We start from the raw sequence: 14,827 nt of genomic DNA on the forward strand, positions 1-14,827 counted from the left end.
GAATGCAATGGGAAATAATTCTTGACCATAGAAATGCAAATGAATTCTGTCCTGTGGAAGGACAACACTCTCTGCTGTAGAAAAGCTAGTTTTGTGTCCATTTGCAAATTCATTTCGATATTCCTTTACTCCATATAAATATGCACTTCTTTGACTTCTCCCTTGAACTGGTTAAAACATTTGCCTGCTTCCCTCATTAATTAATGAGATAAATAAAATGTTTAACACATATCTACTTTATATCTGTATGAGAGTCATGATATCACCTTTTTGTAAAAAATTGTTCTTTTGCACAACTTATCCCTCTTGAAATCTCCCCTTAGCAAAAGACTGGAGTGAAATTTACCTTCTGCAGAGCATGAACCAGGCTCAGATACCAGGAATAGCTGAGGAGGAGGGGAAGGTACCATTCTGAAAACAGGAATAAAGTGGGAATCTGAATTCTGAAGTGTGGTCCTTCTGTTATGGAACTGTGAGAATCTAGCTACTTCTTATCGTCTGTTAAAACATAATAAATATTCTTATAGTTTAAGCCACTCCTGGTCAGGTTTTCTATATTTGCTGCAGAAAGAATTCCTAAGTGATGAAGAGTTTGCTTCACTCAGAGAATTGAGTAGTTACGGATGTCTGGAGTGCAGTGTTTGGAGAAGGGATTCTATAATATGAATGGAGAAGAACACTGGGGCTGGATCATGGGGCCATATATACCATCTTTGCCCCATGAAGGCATTTGGATTTGATAGCTGATGAGGTGTCACTGAAGGTTTTGAGAGAAAGTAGACCAGATTCATGGCATCCTGGCAGGGAGCTTGGGTAGGGCAGGCTTGAGACTGAAGAAGAGAGGAAGCCAACTGGGTTTGCCATAGTCCAGGTACATGTTTCCTCCCAGGATAGTTATCTCGGTCATAATAACCAAAGGGTGGTACAAAGTTGCTGCACAATGAAACTTCATTGTGTTAGCATATCTGAGTGGGGAGGAAGATGGGTTGAGAAGGTAGCCAATAAACAGTCCTAATTCTGGTTTTATAAAACTAAACCTGAAAAAAGTTGAGCTCATGGAGGTAGAGAGCAGAATGATAGTTACCAGAGGCTGGGAAGTATATGTGTGTGTGTGGTGGGGGTGGGGGTGAAATAAGGAGAGGTTGGTTAATGGACACAAACATATAGTTAAGTAGAAGGATTAAGTTCTAGGGCTCGATAGCACAGTAGGATGACTATAGTTAACAACAGTGTACTGTATATTTCAAAATAGCTAGAAAAGAATACGTGAAATATTCCCAACAAAAATAAATGGTAAATGTTTGAGGTGACGGATATCCTAGATAACCTGATTTGATCATTACACGTCTGATATGTGTATCAAAATATCACATGTACCCCATAAATATGTACAAATACTATGTTTCGATAAAAATAAAAAAAAACTAAGCCTGGTTTTATTAATTTCAGATACATTTAAAGCTCCAACTAAGCTAAAAAAAATTATCAGCCAGTAACATGTCTCTTAAGAAACACATTTTTTAGAAATAATCAGAAGAAATACTTGAGTGTCTGATGCTTAGGTGCTCATTGTGACTATTAATACTGTTGGTTTCTACTTAAATTGTTCTTGCACTAGTTGTATATAATTGGAGTACTCTAATTGCTTCAAAAACACTCTCCCAAGTCAAAATTGCCTTTAAAACTTTGTTTTTTATTTTTTTACACTTTTTAAAATTTATTAGGACAGCCTGTTTACAAAGATAGGGAAAAACAAACTTCAGGAACAACTCCCTCTCCTAAACCTTTTTTCCTATCTACTGGTCCCAAAATTCCCTTTCCGGCATCTTTACAGAGCAAATGGAATATATATAATATTTTCATTCAACTCTGCTACCCCAACCTGCAACATACTACATAAAGGAAAGGAGACAAATGTTCAAGGAGAATAAAGTTAAAGTTAATAAACTCGGTAACATTGAACCCGAGGACCTGAGCCGTAAGAAAAACAGCTAGCTGTATTTCAGTAATTCTAGCAAGAATTGACTATCTGCTACAGCACGTTGAGAGATCTGGATTATTGATCAGTAAGATTACCCCATTTAAGAGTGCCCCTCCCTCCTCTTCCTTCAGACAGGTGCAATGGAGTTGCTTCAAAAAGCACTAAGTAAGGTCTACTCTGTTATTTAGCTGTCACTCTTAATGTAAAACATAGCGGTTATTTTTTAATTTAAAATCAATGAATGTCTCAAAGGCAGCCCTGTTTCTTCAGTCTAAATGAGTCATTTGTCTTTGCAGAGCAGAACACTTGGGTTACTACTCAAGGTGAGAGTCGGCATTTTTTGTTTCTTTTTTCTGTGGTGTTTTGAGACTGACAATACGGTGTCCTGTGAACAGACCCAAAGTCATTAAAAAATAACATGAAGATCTTTTTTGTAGGGCATTGTCAGAAAATCGCCAATTAACTAGATCAGCATATTTGTTTCAGTTGGAGCATCTGCTTGGGGAGGAGGAGACAAATCAAAACTTAACATCTTTTAAGTGGAAAGGAGAAAGACATAACGTTTTATATGTTATGGATTTGTCAGTTATGATTTGAAACTTGGTTTCCTGTGTGTTACTTCTGAAATTTTTCCTATTAGATATTAGAAAAGCAGAACTCAAAAAGAAGTCTTTTTGTTTTGTTTTGCTCTGTAAACAGACTTCACTTGGTTTTTCCCCAATGTTAGCTAGCCTTTAAGTGATATGGTGGTGGGAAGGTGGACATTTTCTCTGTAGGGGAAAAAAGGAAAAAACAAACAAACAAAAAACCCTCAAAAAAATCTCCAAAGGAAAACCAGAAGCAAAAACCCGAGTGAGACCACCTTGCCTGAAAACTTGGCTTTTGACACGGGCTGAGCAGGAGTGAAGCAGGCAGTGTCAAACACGATAATATTAAAGAGAAGACAATAGGAACTTGTCTCTTCATTGTATGCAATTACAAAGAGAGGCTTTTCAGAGAATTAGGCCTAGTTAAAGCTGCCCCCTGGATAAAATGTGTTCCCAAGCAGCCTCGGTCAGGCTGCAGAGGAGAGACAAACAGATGTGACTACGGGCCCCGGCATTTGGCAAGAACACTCACTGTCAGTTAGAAAAATATCGGCCTGGACAGGGCATCAGCTGCACAGAAATAAAGCAGGTCTGCGGTGTCATTGGAGGAGGAATCCGATGGCAGAAAGAAGGATGGGGGTTGGAAAAGCCAGCCCTGTGTGAACTTCCTTTCTAGATCCAAATTACCCTCCCTCCCCCTTTACTTGGTGTCAGTATGTCTCAACATATTAAACTGAACAAGCAGACATCAGGATCTAGCTCTTTTCCTTCTGTAACAAAATGCACGATAAGTATCAAGCACTTCTAAGCATAAATGGTTTTTTAACTACTAGGAGGACTGCATTAAATCCTCATTTTTAATGGTGTTTTCTTCCAAAGCTGCTTCTTGTGCATGATCTCCTTAGACATTTATAGCCATGCTTTCCATTTGGTATTGTTGATTACACCCTGATCAGTTCTTGGTTCTGGTACCTTCTCTCTCTATGGCTTTGGTCATTTGACTTCACATTCTGCCTCAATTTCATTTACCTTCTCTTTGGAACAATGTTGAACTTAGCAAGAGGTGGTTTAAGTTTTAGCTCAGGGCGCTGAAGTCAGTACTTGGGTTCCAGTAATTGGGTCTATGCTTTATTCTAGACCTATTTCACCACAAACCTTCTAGTAACTTAGTTCTTTTAGAACTTGGTCGTTGCCTGGACCTCAACAGACACTAAAGTTCTGGCCCTGAAATGCAGCCTGGCGACATAGGCTTCTAATGCTGCCTGTTGATCCCTGTCCAAGCATTAGCTGCTCCTGGCTACTATCCCTGTTCACTGCCTATTTGTGGGCAACTCTGGACTCTACGTTGATTAACCTTCCATCACCTGCAGTCTGAGGCTCCACCCCTTAGATACAATGGTCTGCCGGCCAGTGGGCAGTTGCTCTCGCTGCTTCGGATCGGTCTGGCCTGTTAGTGCCTCTTCCATCCCAGTCAGAGGGTTCGAGTCCAGACCTACTTCTTTCCAGTCTGCTTTATCGTGCTATAGGTATCTGGTGGCTCTGGCAATAATGTTTATCGTGTTTCGTATGTGCCGAGTGTGAGGAAGCCACCGCGGTGTGTCAGGAGGGTTCTCTGGGAGCTCGGGGGACCTGGTTTTACTCTTGCCGCCATCTTGACAGTCAAGGAGTCTCCTTACTGCTTAAAGCAGGGCCAGCGTGGCTGAAACGTAGTGTGCAAGGATGAGATCTGGGAAGCAAGGTGGGAGCCTTCAGGGGGGCTAGAAACCTCCTGAAATCATGTGCAAAATATGTGTAAGCAGGCTTTTCTAGAAAGAGGATAAATGCTTTTCAATTTGATTCTGAATGATTAACAGAGACGGTTACCCAAACAACAGACTGAGCGGGTTTGAGATGGGGTCTCACTGTATTGCCCCGGCTGGTATCGAACTCTTGGCCTCAAGCGATCCTCCTGCTTCAAACTAAACTGGGATTACAAGCCTGAGCCACCATACCCTGATGACTCAATAGTTTTAAAACAAACTATTCATAATGTAAAATAGAAAATACCTACCTTAAAATTTCTAAGGAATATTTAAAAAAATGCCATACATGTAGGTTGTCTTATAAAATCACAGCATTCCAAAACATAGAGTTTAATAATGTAAATTAAACAAAAAAGCTTCATCCAAATATCTACATTTACCATAATCTAAAAAAGCAACTCCCTTCACTCTTGGGCTCTTTATTTTGCTTTACTTTTCTTCTTGGTTCACTAAACTAATATATCCTAATCATGAATATTCATGGATGTGGCTGAAAGGTATGGAAGACTGCAACAAAATTCTAACAATGATTATTTCTAAGTGATGGCATTTTGCAGAAATTTTCTTCTTTATACCTCTCATTATTATTAGATTTTTTATAATTAGCATGCAACAAAAGATATAACCAGATGAATTATAAAAGAGAAAAACAATGGAATTGATAAGTGTAAGTGGTTTTGGCAGCTGGATAAATTTCTTTGTCAAAGGGAAAGTCAAATTTTTCACCCTGTGGAAGCTGGGAAGCTTAATTCAAGCTACAGGTTCTATCGGTTTGATTTGTATTCAGATGAGCCACGGAGTCAGGACATGTTCCTTCCGGTGCCACCATTTCTGCTTTCCCAGAAAGATCTCTGAAAAAGCCCACTTATCACTGTATCTGTCAATGTTTGATTTTTACTAACCTTTGGTGTGTTACCTTAATTCTCTTTGCCTCGATTTCCATAACTTCAATAATTGTGATTGGACTCATACTTACCACAAAGGGTTTTTTTGAAGATTTTATTTAGTAATCATTTGTGTAAAAGATTTTGGCAACAGTGCCTGCACATAGTAAGCAATAAATAACTGTTAACTATTCATCTTACTATCATTATCATCCCCACTTTACAGCTAAGAAGCCCAGGGCACAGAAAACATAAATAATTTACCTAGAGTCACAGTTAAGAGGAACTGGGATAGTAACCCCAGAAGAATACTTAGTTTAGGGTGTCACTAAAACACACACCAAATAAATTCATAACAATAAACTCATTATATCTGAACACTATCAATATGCTACAATAAAGAAAGAATTAGGGATAGGTAAAAATAACATAAGTTTTTTTTTTTTGTAGTTAACAGAAAGGTTAAGTTTTTCTTTCGTGTTTGGTTCTGCTTGCTTTAAATGTGTGATTTAGCATAAGAGAGTAAAGCACTCATTTGCATTTCAAAAACTCAATAAAAATAAACAAGTCATCAAGACTGAAACCCAGTGATATTCTCACATCAGCCCATTGCTGTGCATTTTCTCTTGGCCACTATTTGGTACTTTCTACTTCAAAGATGTCTTGTTTCCTTCATATGGTATGTTCCATGCTTTCTCTAAGGCCCAGCAGCACTGCTATTCTAATGCTATCATTCCTTGTGTGTGTTAATGTGGGTTAATAAACCACACTTTCATATTCCTAAACAGCTCGGCTATTCTCTTTCTCCCTTCACAGTTCTCCCAGTGCACTCAAGTCTAAATGTTCTTTCTCTCCTTTAAACGTTCTTAACCTCACTACCCTTCCATGTGCTTTTTCTCTGTGTTTCCATATCAATCTGTGCATATCTCTGATCATACCTTCACACATAGATGGTATGTGACTCAAGTTGTTTTCACATTAGACGGGACTGTAAATTAAATACATATGAAAACAACTTGAGACCAAGAACCATGTCTAATTCCTAGAACCTAACTTTGCTTCTTCATGTATCAGAAGTATAAGAAACGTTTTTTGGACTAAAACAAATCAAACTGCTATAACAAGTGTTGCCGCTACATTTCATTTGGCAATCAATCATGCATTTTAAAAATAATAACACTTCTTTCTTGAACTATTACTTAAATTCATGACAAAAATATTCATTTAACAATTAACAAATCCTAATGATGTATCAGGTATTCTACTAGATGCTACATAACATACAAAAAAAAGAATAAGACAGCTCCCACCCTCAAGGAATTCATAGCCTAATGCAGTAAACACAAATGAACAAGAAATTACTATACAACATAATAAATCCACAGGGCTATAGTAGCAGACCACCTCTTTGGGGAAATTGAGGAAAGTTCATTTCGCCTGAGTTCAAACTTGGATATTGTCTCTCCAAGTAGAATTTAAGATATTTGAGGCATCTTGGAGTATTCTTTTATTCTTCACACCATAGTACCTAGGAAATAGTAGGCACTTAGTAAACTGTTATTGCTTTAATTTACTTTATTCCTAGCTATAAATATACATTTCTGGAATCTATCATTGATATTTAGTATAGTTTCAACAATTAAGCTTATTGTAATTTCCTTAAAAATGATAAAGTAAATAAAGCTAGTGTTGATTCTTAGAGGGGATTAAAGACTTACTCAAAATAAGCATGATTCTTTTGGAAATCGCCCTTAAAGCAAGAAGATATGTGTCTACATTTAAACTATCTTGCATCTTTACATAAAAGAATCATCAAATCAGACTACAGATTCAGATATAAACTCACATTCTCTCTCTCATAATGACATTACGAAATGTTTCCCAGGATGGTATGGTTGCTATTTATCATGTCTATCCATAAAATTATGGGCTATTCCTAACATTCCTAACTTTTTTGAGTGAAGTCTGCACTTTACTCATTTTCGTATCTATTAATACTTCATCTAGTTCAGTATATGATATTTGGATCTTAGACTCTACCAGAGGTGGGGAACCTGCAGCTTTGGGGCCACACGTGGCCTTCCTTGAGTGTGGCCTTTTCACCGATTCCAAAATGGAACAAATCCTTTTAATAAAGGGATCTGTTCTGTGAAGTCTGGATTTGGTAGAGGGGATGTAGAGGGTCACATGTGGACCTGAGACCGCAGATTCAGTTCTGAGGTAGCATTTTGGAATGGACCTGTGCTAAGTTTCTTTCTCTCATCAGCAGAGGGAATAATAGAGTTAAAAGGGCAAGGTAGAGGAAAAAAAAAAATATATATATATGTATATATATAAATTTAAATTTTTTTGTTTTAATATATATTGGTTTCTAAAGTCTTAGAATTTATAATCTGAACTATCCAGAGTACCCGGGCTTATTGGGTTCTAACTATATAAGAGGTATTACTGCCAGATACTTTTACATATTTTTTCTTCTTTAATTCTCATAACAACCCATTACATATCTGAGAAACCTGAGGTCCAGCGAAACTGTTACTTGTCAAAGATCCCATGAACAGAAAATGAAGTGACTGTCTTTGTACCAAGGAACTTTTGACTCCAAAGAATCACTTTTTCCCCTACACCGTACTACCTCACTCCCAACTCGGTTTATTATACCCTACTTAATACACTTCTACTGAAAATGAAAAGCATGCCATGCCCTACACCATCAGATAGGAAATATACTTTTTATTGAGAAATAAAAAAGATACAGTGTTCATTTTCTAGGGGTTCAAGTCTACCGATCATGTGGGAAAAATGATTCCAAACCCAATTTTCTTTTTTCATTTTTTCCAAACCAGTATGTGAGGGCATTCTAGGCCCCTAGGTGACAGAAAACCTTTGCAGAGGCATAAAAGCACTAGAGTACACACATGCTATGCCATAGCTGGGGCTCTGTCAGCAATTCAGTATGACCGGAGCCGGGACATATCCGGATCAGTGGGAGGAGACGATGCCTCCTCGTAGACATCAAGTTTCAGTAAATTCAGTGAATCTGTCTATTCACAATTCAATTCTCTAGAAAAAAATAAACTGCATATTTAATTTATGTAATCAGTTTATTTAACCAAATTGACAATTTGAATTCAGTGGAAAAAGTCCCCTCCCTAATTCTCTGTAGACGTAATTCTGGAAGTTACTGTTCAACGCAGAGATGGAGTCAAATGTGGACCCATTTCCAAGGTAGCTCTTGAAGTTGAGGCTTCACTCATTCAGTAGAGTCCACAGTCACTTGCATGATTGACTTGGCAAATACAGGCTCAAGATAGAGATCAGCTTTGATTTTCTGTACAGTGTCCCATGACGTGAAAATATTAATGTCACAATTCTATATGCTGTAATGTACGTGTGCTGAGCATGACTACTAAAGAGCAAAGGAAAATGTGGTTGCTACTTTTATCTCCATATTGAGAAGGTAATAAAGACTGGATGTTTTAATAGTAGGGCACAATGTCTGAAACTTCTGAAATATATAAAAAGTTATTTTTACTTTAGAATATCTCAGTGTTACCATAGAAATACAAACTTATTTGAATTTAGGTTAAATTATTGTTTATTGGTTGGAATTCAGTTGGGAAGTTATGACCCAGTTGAAATGCCACATCCTTTTCTGATACCCATTGCCAGAAATAATCTCTCATTCCTTGGAAAAACTGTGTTTTCTACCTTAAACTATGGCTATAGAAGTACATAAACTAATACTTTACTAGAATGTATATTCCTTGAAGTCAGTATGGCCCGCATCTGATTTATTTCTTTAAGTACATTTCCCTTAGCTCTTACATGACTTGCCAATGTCAGGCACTTATTTAACAGTTATTGAATGAAATTTAACAAGGCATCCCAGAGTTTTTATAGTAACTTCTTTTTATGATAATCAATATTTTTATTGGAGTTCCAATTTCTTTAATATAAATGCTTACTTATGAAAATAGAAAACCACAAAACTTATTCGGTCCATTTCTTGGGCTTAGAAATGTAAGTATCTGCAAAATCATGCTTGTTCACTTAAGCCAGTTTTTACAGTATGTGCAGTACCTTAATTCTGAAGTTTTCCCTTTCTACATAATTTTACATTTTGGCAAGTATAACTTTATGAAAAAAAGGCTTTCAGTTCTTCCTCTTCTGTGATAGCTTTTGGTAGATAAATACTATATCCATAAAACTTTTATAGACTTGTTAGCAAATATTTACTAGATGATAAAACATACTGTAATAGCTATTACAGATAAGATATCAAGAGGCTTGTGATGAGTATATGAACATTAATCCTCAATAATCACAAGGAAGAGTATTTCAGGATTCTCCTGATTCAACTCAATTGAAATAATTGGACAATTGTGGTGTATTAGTTTATATTCAGGATGAGTTTTGCCATGGAGATCTTTGAACCAAATATCCTTTATAATTTTTTTAATTCAGGTCTGTTACTTGCTATATTTAAAAGGTCTATTGATTTTAAATGTCTATGGAGAAAACAATACCCTACAAAAATTAGTCTCAAATATGAATTGTCTTTCCTTTTTTCATTTTTATAATGCATTTCTTTAGCAAAACATACATGTCCCTGCATTTTTTAAATTTCAGAAATCAAATGCTAAATTATCAAACAGGGATCCGATTAGTCATGATTTCAGAATGTTGCCACTATTCTTTGCACATAAATAAACCAACTTAAATAATGATTAAGATGACTATTTTAGAAGAACTGACAATTTTCCTTAAAAGTAAGATAAAAGATTTCAGTAAGCAGTCAAGTTAACTTTTAAATAGCATAGAAATAGGACTTGAAAAAAAGACACTGCTGTATAAATTATCTACCATTTGACTCAGGCAAGTTATTTAACCCTTCTCTTTGTTTCCACTTATGTAAAGTAAGGATAATAAGAATATCTACCCCATAGGGTAATTTTGGAATTTAAATGATTTAAAATACATCATTAACACACAATGAATCTTAGCTATTATGGTATTAACTATAAAAATGATAGGGAAATTTTTTCTTCAACTAAGGTAGTATATTTTACGTTCTCTTTCTTTGTTTCATTCCTCCCTACCGATATATCCACTTATCTTGAAAGGCAGTACAGCACAGTGGTTAAGAGCATGGATTCTGGAGCCCAGAGACAAAGTTCAATTCCTGATCCCTCCCTTAATAATTTGGGTGAACCTGGGCAAGTTACTTTATTTTTTATGCTTGGCCCTTCTCATGTATAAAATGGAGATAATAACAGAACCAATCTCATAGAGTTGATGTGAAAAGTAAATGAGTGTTAGCCTCACAGTATGCTTTCTTTAAGTACATCCTATAATTTCCCACAAAGGAAATTTTTATGTGATAAATTGAATGCTACATAATTTGGAAATTTTTTGTCCAATCATAAGTATAATAAAGTTGCAAAACTCTGGGGCCGGGATCATATTTTGTTGTTACAATACAAATGGGAAATATAACAGATTTATCAGTAGCTAATAAAGTCTAGCGTATTCTGCGAACTAAAATATGAACATTTCCTTTATTCTAAGACAGCAGAACATAGCATACCAAATCACAGGTTCCTAAGTTGATTTCCCACAACACTTTTTATCTTTTTTATGACTCTTAGATTCTACTGTAGAGAAAGTATAGTTTATTTGAGGACCTAAAACAAGCTCCTGGCAGCTGGTACATAGTGTTCAAAGTTGGGAGTAATTGGAGATGAGGCTGAACAAGTATGAAAGGCTAGACCAAGAAAGGCCTTGCAAGCCATATTTAAGGCTTGATCCTAAAGGCAATGAGAATCCATTAAGAATTTTTAAAGTATACATAAATAGATTTGAGTCCTCCAAATACCATCTGGTTATGGTATGGAGAATGGATAAAGGGGACAAGAGAGAGATCGAAAGGAGTAAAGGGTAGCATCCAGGTTTTTCTAACTAACATATAAGTTCCAGAAATGCAGATACCACAACATCGGAGTTGCATAGATATCACCTGGCCTGGTCTCTTTATATACTCAATATAAATGGTCCTTAAAGGTATATGGAAGTAGTGCATGAAACATCATTTTTTTCTAGAAAAGTAGATAATACTATCCTAAAAGACTAAAAATTCATCACATGCTAAATTTATCCATAGAGAAATAAAATACTGATCACTTAGCACTCTTAATCACTTATGTCCCCACTTAAAAATAATCACGCTATGCAGAAGTCCTGAAATCCTGGAATTATTTTTACAAGGTTATAATTAGAATATTCTGGGAAAATGGTAGGAGGGACACTGCTGTTTTTGAATGTATATAATAACATGTAGCACAACCAAAAATTCATGGACACTGATAACTAGCCAATAAGGTATTCCCCAAACCTACCCATCCTCACCCCCAATCAGCTGGTTGGGTATAAATTGCTAAAAGCTATGAGACTTCATGTCAACTTCTGTGGAGGAAAAAGCAGAGGAATCTTCTAATGGCCTCAAGTACAGGAAACCCCCCAAAGCTCCACCAAACACTCAATACAAAGTGCAGACAGCAAAGATGAAAACAGAAGCTACACTTAGTAAATATTCTGAAGGATCCAGTTTATAAACGAGTGCCAGAGAACCAAGAGGTAATAGTTCTGTGGTGCAGGATTAGATGGATACTATAAATTCTTAAAATTGAAAAATTAAAGTTATTTCCCAGGATAAAAATCCCACACTAAGGAAAAGCAGCTGGAATAGAAGTACAATGGAGCAGAACAGAGACTACAGGGAGAAAGGAAACAGGTCTAGACAAAAATGGGGAGGCGAATAGAAGAGGCAGATTGTAGAAAATATGAGACAGAATTTTGAATGGTTTGTGAAGAGAATAGAAGAACAAGCTATAAAGCCATGACACTAGAAAGCTATCTTGTCTAATGTCTCCTTCCTAAAAGCACAGGAAATCTCATTTTACTTGAAAAAAATGAGCAACAGAAAAGCATTGCAGGTGAATCCCATGCAAAATTAGTAGAAGAAAAAATACAGTCCTTAGAGTATGTAAGAGTGCTCCAGAAAGATATGCCCACAAAAATAAAAACTATACCTGATTATTTTAAAGCAAGCTAAAGGAAAGTAAAAAAAATTATAGAAGCTAGGAAAGAACAAAAAAATCACAATCAGAGAAGTTGAGAAATGAAGCGATTGGATAAAAAGATTTAAAACAAGAGATGACAGCATGTGAGAAGCAATTAGAAATAAAAGGAGAAATCATTTCGGAAATGAACCTAAACTAGAAGGAACATAAGAGTGAATAAATGTGATGGGGAAATAGAGTATGAAAATATAACGAAAAATGGAAAAGGCTAAAGATGAAAATTTAAAAACTGAAAAAAAAAGAGAAATGAAAAGGATTATTAATGATAGCTATAGAAGATAGGTAAAGAAGATCCGATATAAGTATAACAGAAAATTTTGAAACAACAAAATCAAAGCCATAAAACAAGTATGAGAAACTATAATTGGAGGAAATCTTGAAATGCATTTTAAAAATAATAAAAACTAGCTACTGAAAGACCATATTTTATCCCTGAGGAAAAAAAAAAACTAAAATGACCAACATAAGAATGTATTAATAGTCTAGACAAACTCTTGGGCTTTAAAGAAAAGGAAAATGCACATTGAGCATTCAGGCAAAACCAAATCACTTACATAGGAAAGAAAATCAGGCTATATCAGACATTGAGAGCAGTATTTTATTCAGGCAATAGAATAACATATTTAAGACAGTTAAGGGAAGAAAATGTGAGCCATGGATTCCATATCTGGTCAAAATGACATTTAAATACCCAGTCCATGCATAAACTATTAATAAGAACTCAGGAAATATTGTTTGAATGAGCACTTCCAGAGGAATCAACTAGAGAATGAACTGCAGACAAACAAAAAGCATAGACAAGCATCGACTTATGATTTGGTGGGCATTCATAAAAATATATTTTCTTATATAACTAAAACTAAATAAACTGGATGAAAACTAAGTAAAACTAGAACTGAAAAAAAGAAGGCACCATAGTATTGAATAGCTATATGCTTCAATGTACATACAGTACAAATACCTAAAAATGGATGAAAATAAAAAGTATATAGGAAAAATAAAATAAATTTGCTGACCGCATTATAGGTATTAACAAATTAATCATTTACTTCCAGTCAAATGTTTGGAAGGGGGATGAGAAGAGCAAAAGAGGTTGGCTGACTTCAATACTGCTCGTAGTAGGGAACTAGCAGCAAATGGCCTAAAAGAAGGGGAAAGAAGGGCACTAAGACTGTGATATAAAGGCATTAATATAAAGATAATTATTAGGGGAAAAAAAGCTTTCCTCAAAGTCAGATGACACACCAGAGTGAGAGTGAGAGCAAGAGTGAAACAGGAGAAAAAGAAAGGGACAGGTAGTGGGAGAGAGGGAGAAAGATGTTTGCTTTTCTTAAAAACAGAAAGTCAATGACAGGATAAATCATCAACAAAACAAAACCTATACAAGGGGGTAAGGAATAACTGAAGGGGACCATGTAGAAGCTAGACTTCTTTGAAAATAAATTTTTGTGAAGATTTGATAGTGGATCCCATATATATTTTTATATATAAAACAAAATTAAATGCATTAAAAAAAACTGTCTCTGAAAATGAAACTAATGAACGTAATTATATATTGGCATACCTATCCTTAGAAACTATTTCAATTTACTTTAAAACACAGGCAATTGCATATTCTTAGTGAAATACATGCTAAGTATAAAATGAATATTGAAAAAAATCTTAAACTATTTTTAGTGATTATTTTACTGGTCGTCATGATGATATGGTGATTCTGAGACAGCTGTCTGTGTACGATGGGATAAATAAAATGAATAATTATCCTGTTGTCATTGATATGTAATATTTTTAATATGATTGAAAAAAGAGATTAAAATCCATGAGGGAAAGTACAATGAAGTCTTGAATTTGAACTGGAACTATCAATATGACTCAATATGTTTGTTCTTAAAAAATCCTAACTCATTTCTCTGCAAAGGACTAATAACAAGGACATCCCTAACATCCAGATTGTGGCTTCTAAACCTATTTCCTAGCAAAGGAATCAGCACTTCTTGGAGAAATGGCTGCCTCTTGGTCTAGGCTAGAAAAGGTCTAATGTAAGCCTAGAAAATGTAAGACATACCAGAAAGCAAAGACTAGCAGGAAAGAAACTTGCTCAGGAACTAACTTAAATAATCTCCCACTGGCCACAGATGGGCCAATTTTAGCATTAATTAGGATGATAACTAATAGACTGAAACACATCAAGTGTGTTTAAATCAGTTCATTCAACTTTGGAACATGTTAGGAACCAATTCATTTTGAAAACTGATAACTAAAGGGAAAGAATCAAGTATTTACATTGCTTTTCCTAAATGATCTGTGCCTTAGGTAATCAAGTAGCGGGAGAGGGGAAAGTTTTTAACAGAAGTAATAAGAATGTAATGATAGAATTAACATAGCACCATTTTGCAACCCTTAATGAATGAATCTGGGCAATGATCATCAT

General features: G+C 35.6%; 1 protein-coding gene across 2 annotated transcripts in view; it reads right to left on the reverse strand.

Moving 5' to 3' along the window:
* The window catches only part of GPATCH2 (G-patch domain containing 2), a 152,283-nt gene that overhangs the window by 18,220 nt on the left and 119,236 nt on the right, over window positions 1-14,827 (reverse strand). Inside the window, exon 9 of one of the 2 annotated variants that reach the window (XM_045536426.1) lies at window positions 6,517-6,782. The exons of the other annotated variant lie outside the window; for it this stretch is intronic. Coding sequence (XP_045392382.1) covers window positions 6,698-6,782 — 85 coding nt within the window. The 3' untranslated portion in view covers window positions 6,517-6,697. Of the gene's footprint in view, window positions 1-6,516; window positions 6,783-14,827 lie in introns of those variants that run through there. 2 annotated transcript variants of the gene reach the window in all.

The sequence above is a fragment of the Lemur catta genome, chromosome 23 (genome assembly GCF_020740605.2).
Source record: "Lemur catta isolate mLemCat1 chromosome 23, mLemCat1.pri, whole genome shotgun sequence".
NCBI classification, from domain to species: domain Eukaryota; kingdom Metazoa; phylum Chordata; class Mammalia; order Primates; family Lemuridae; genus Lemur; species Lemur catta.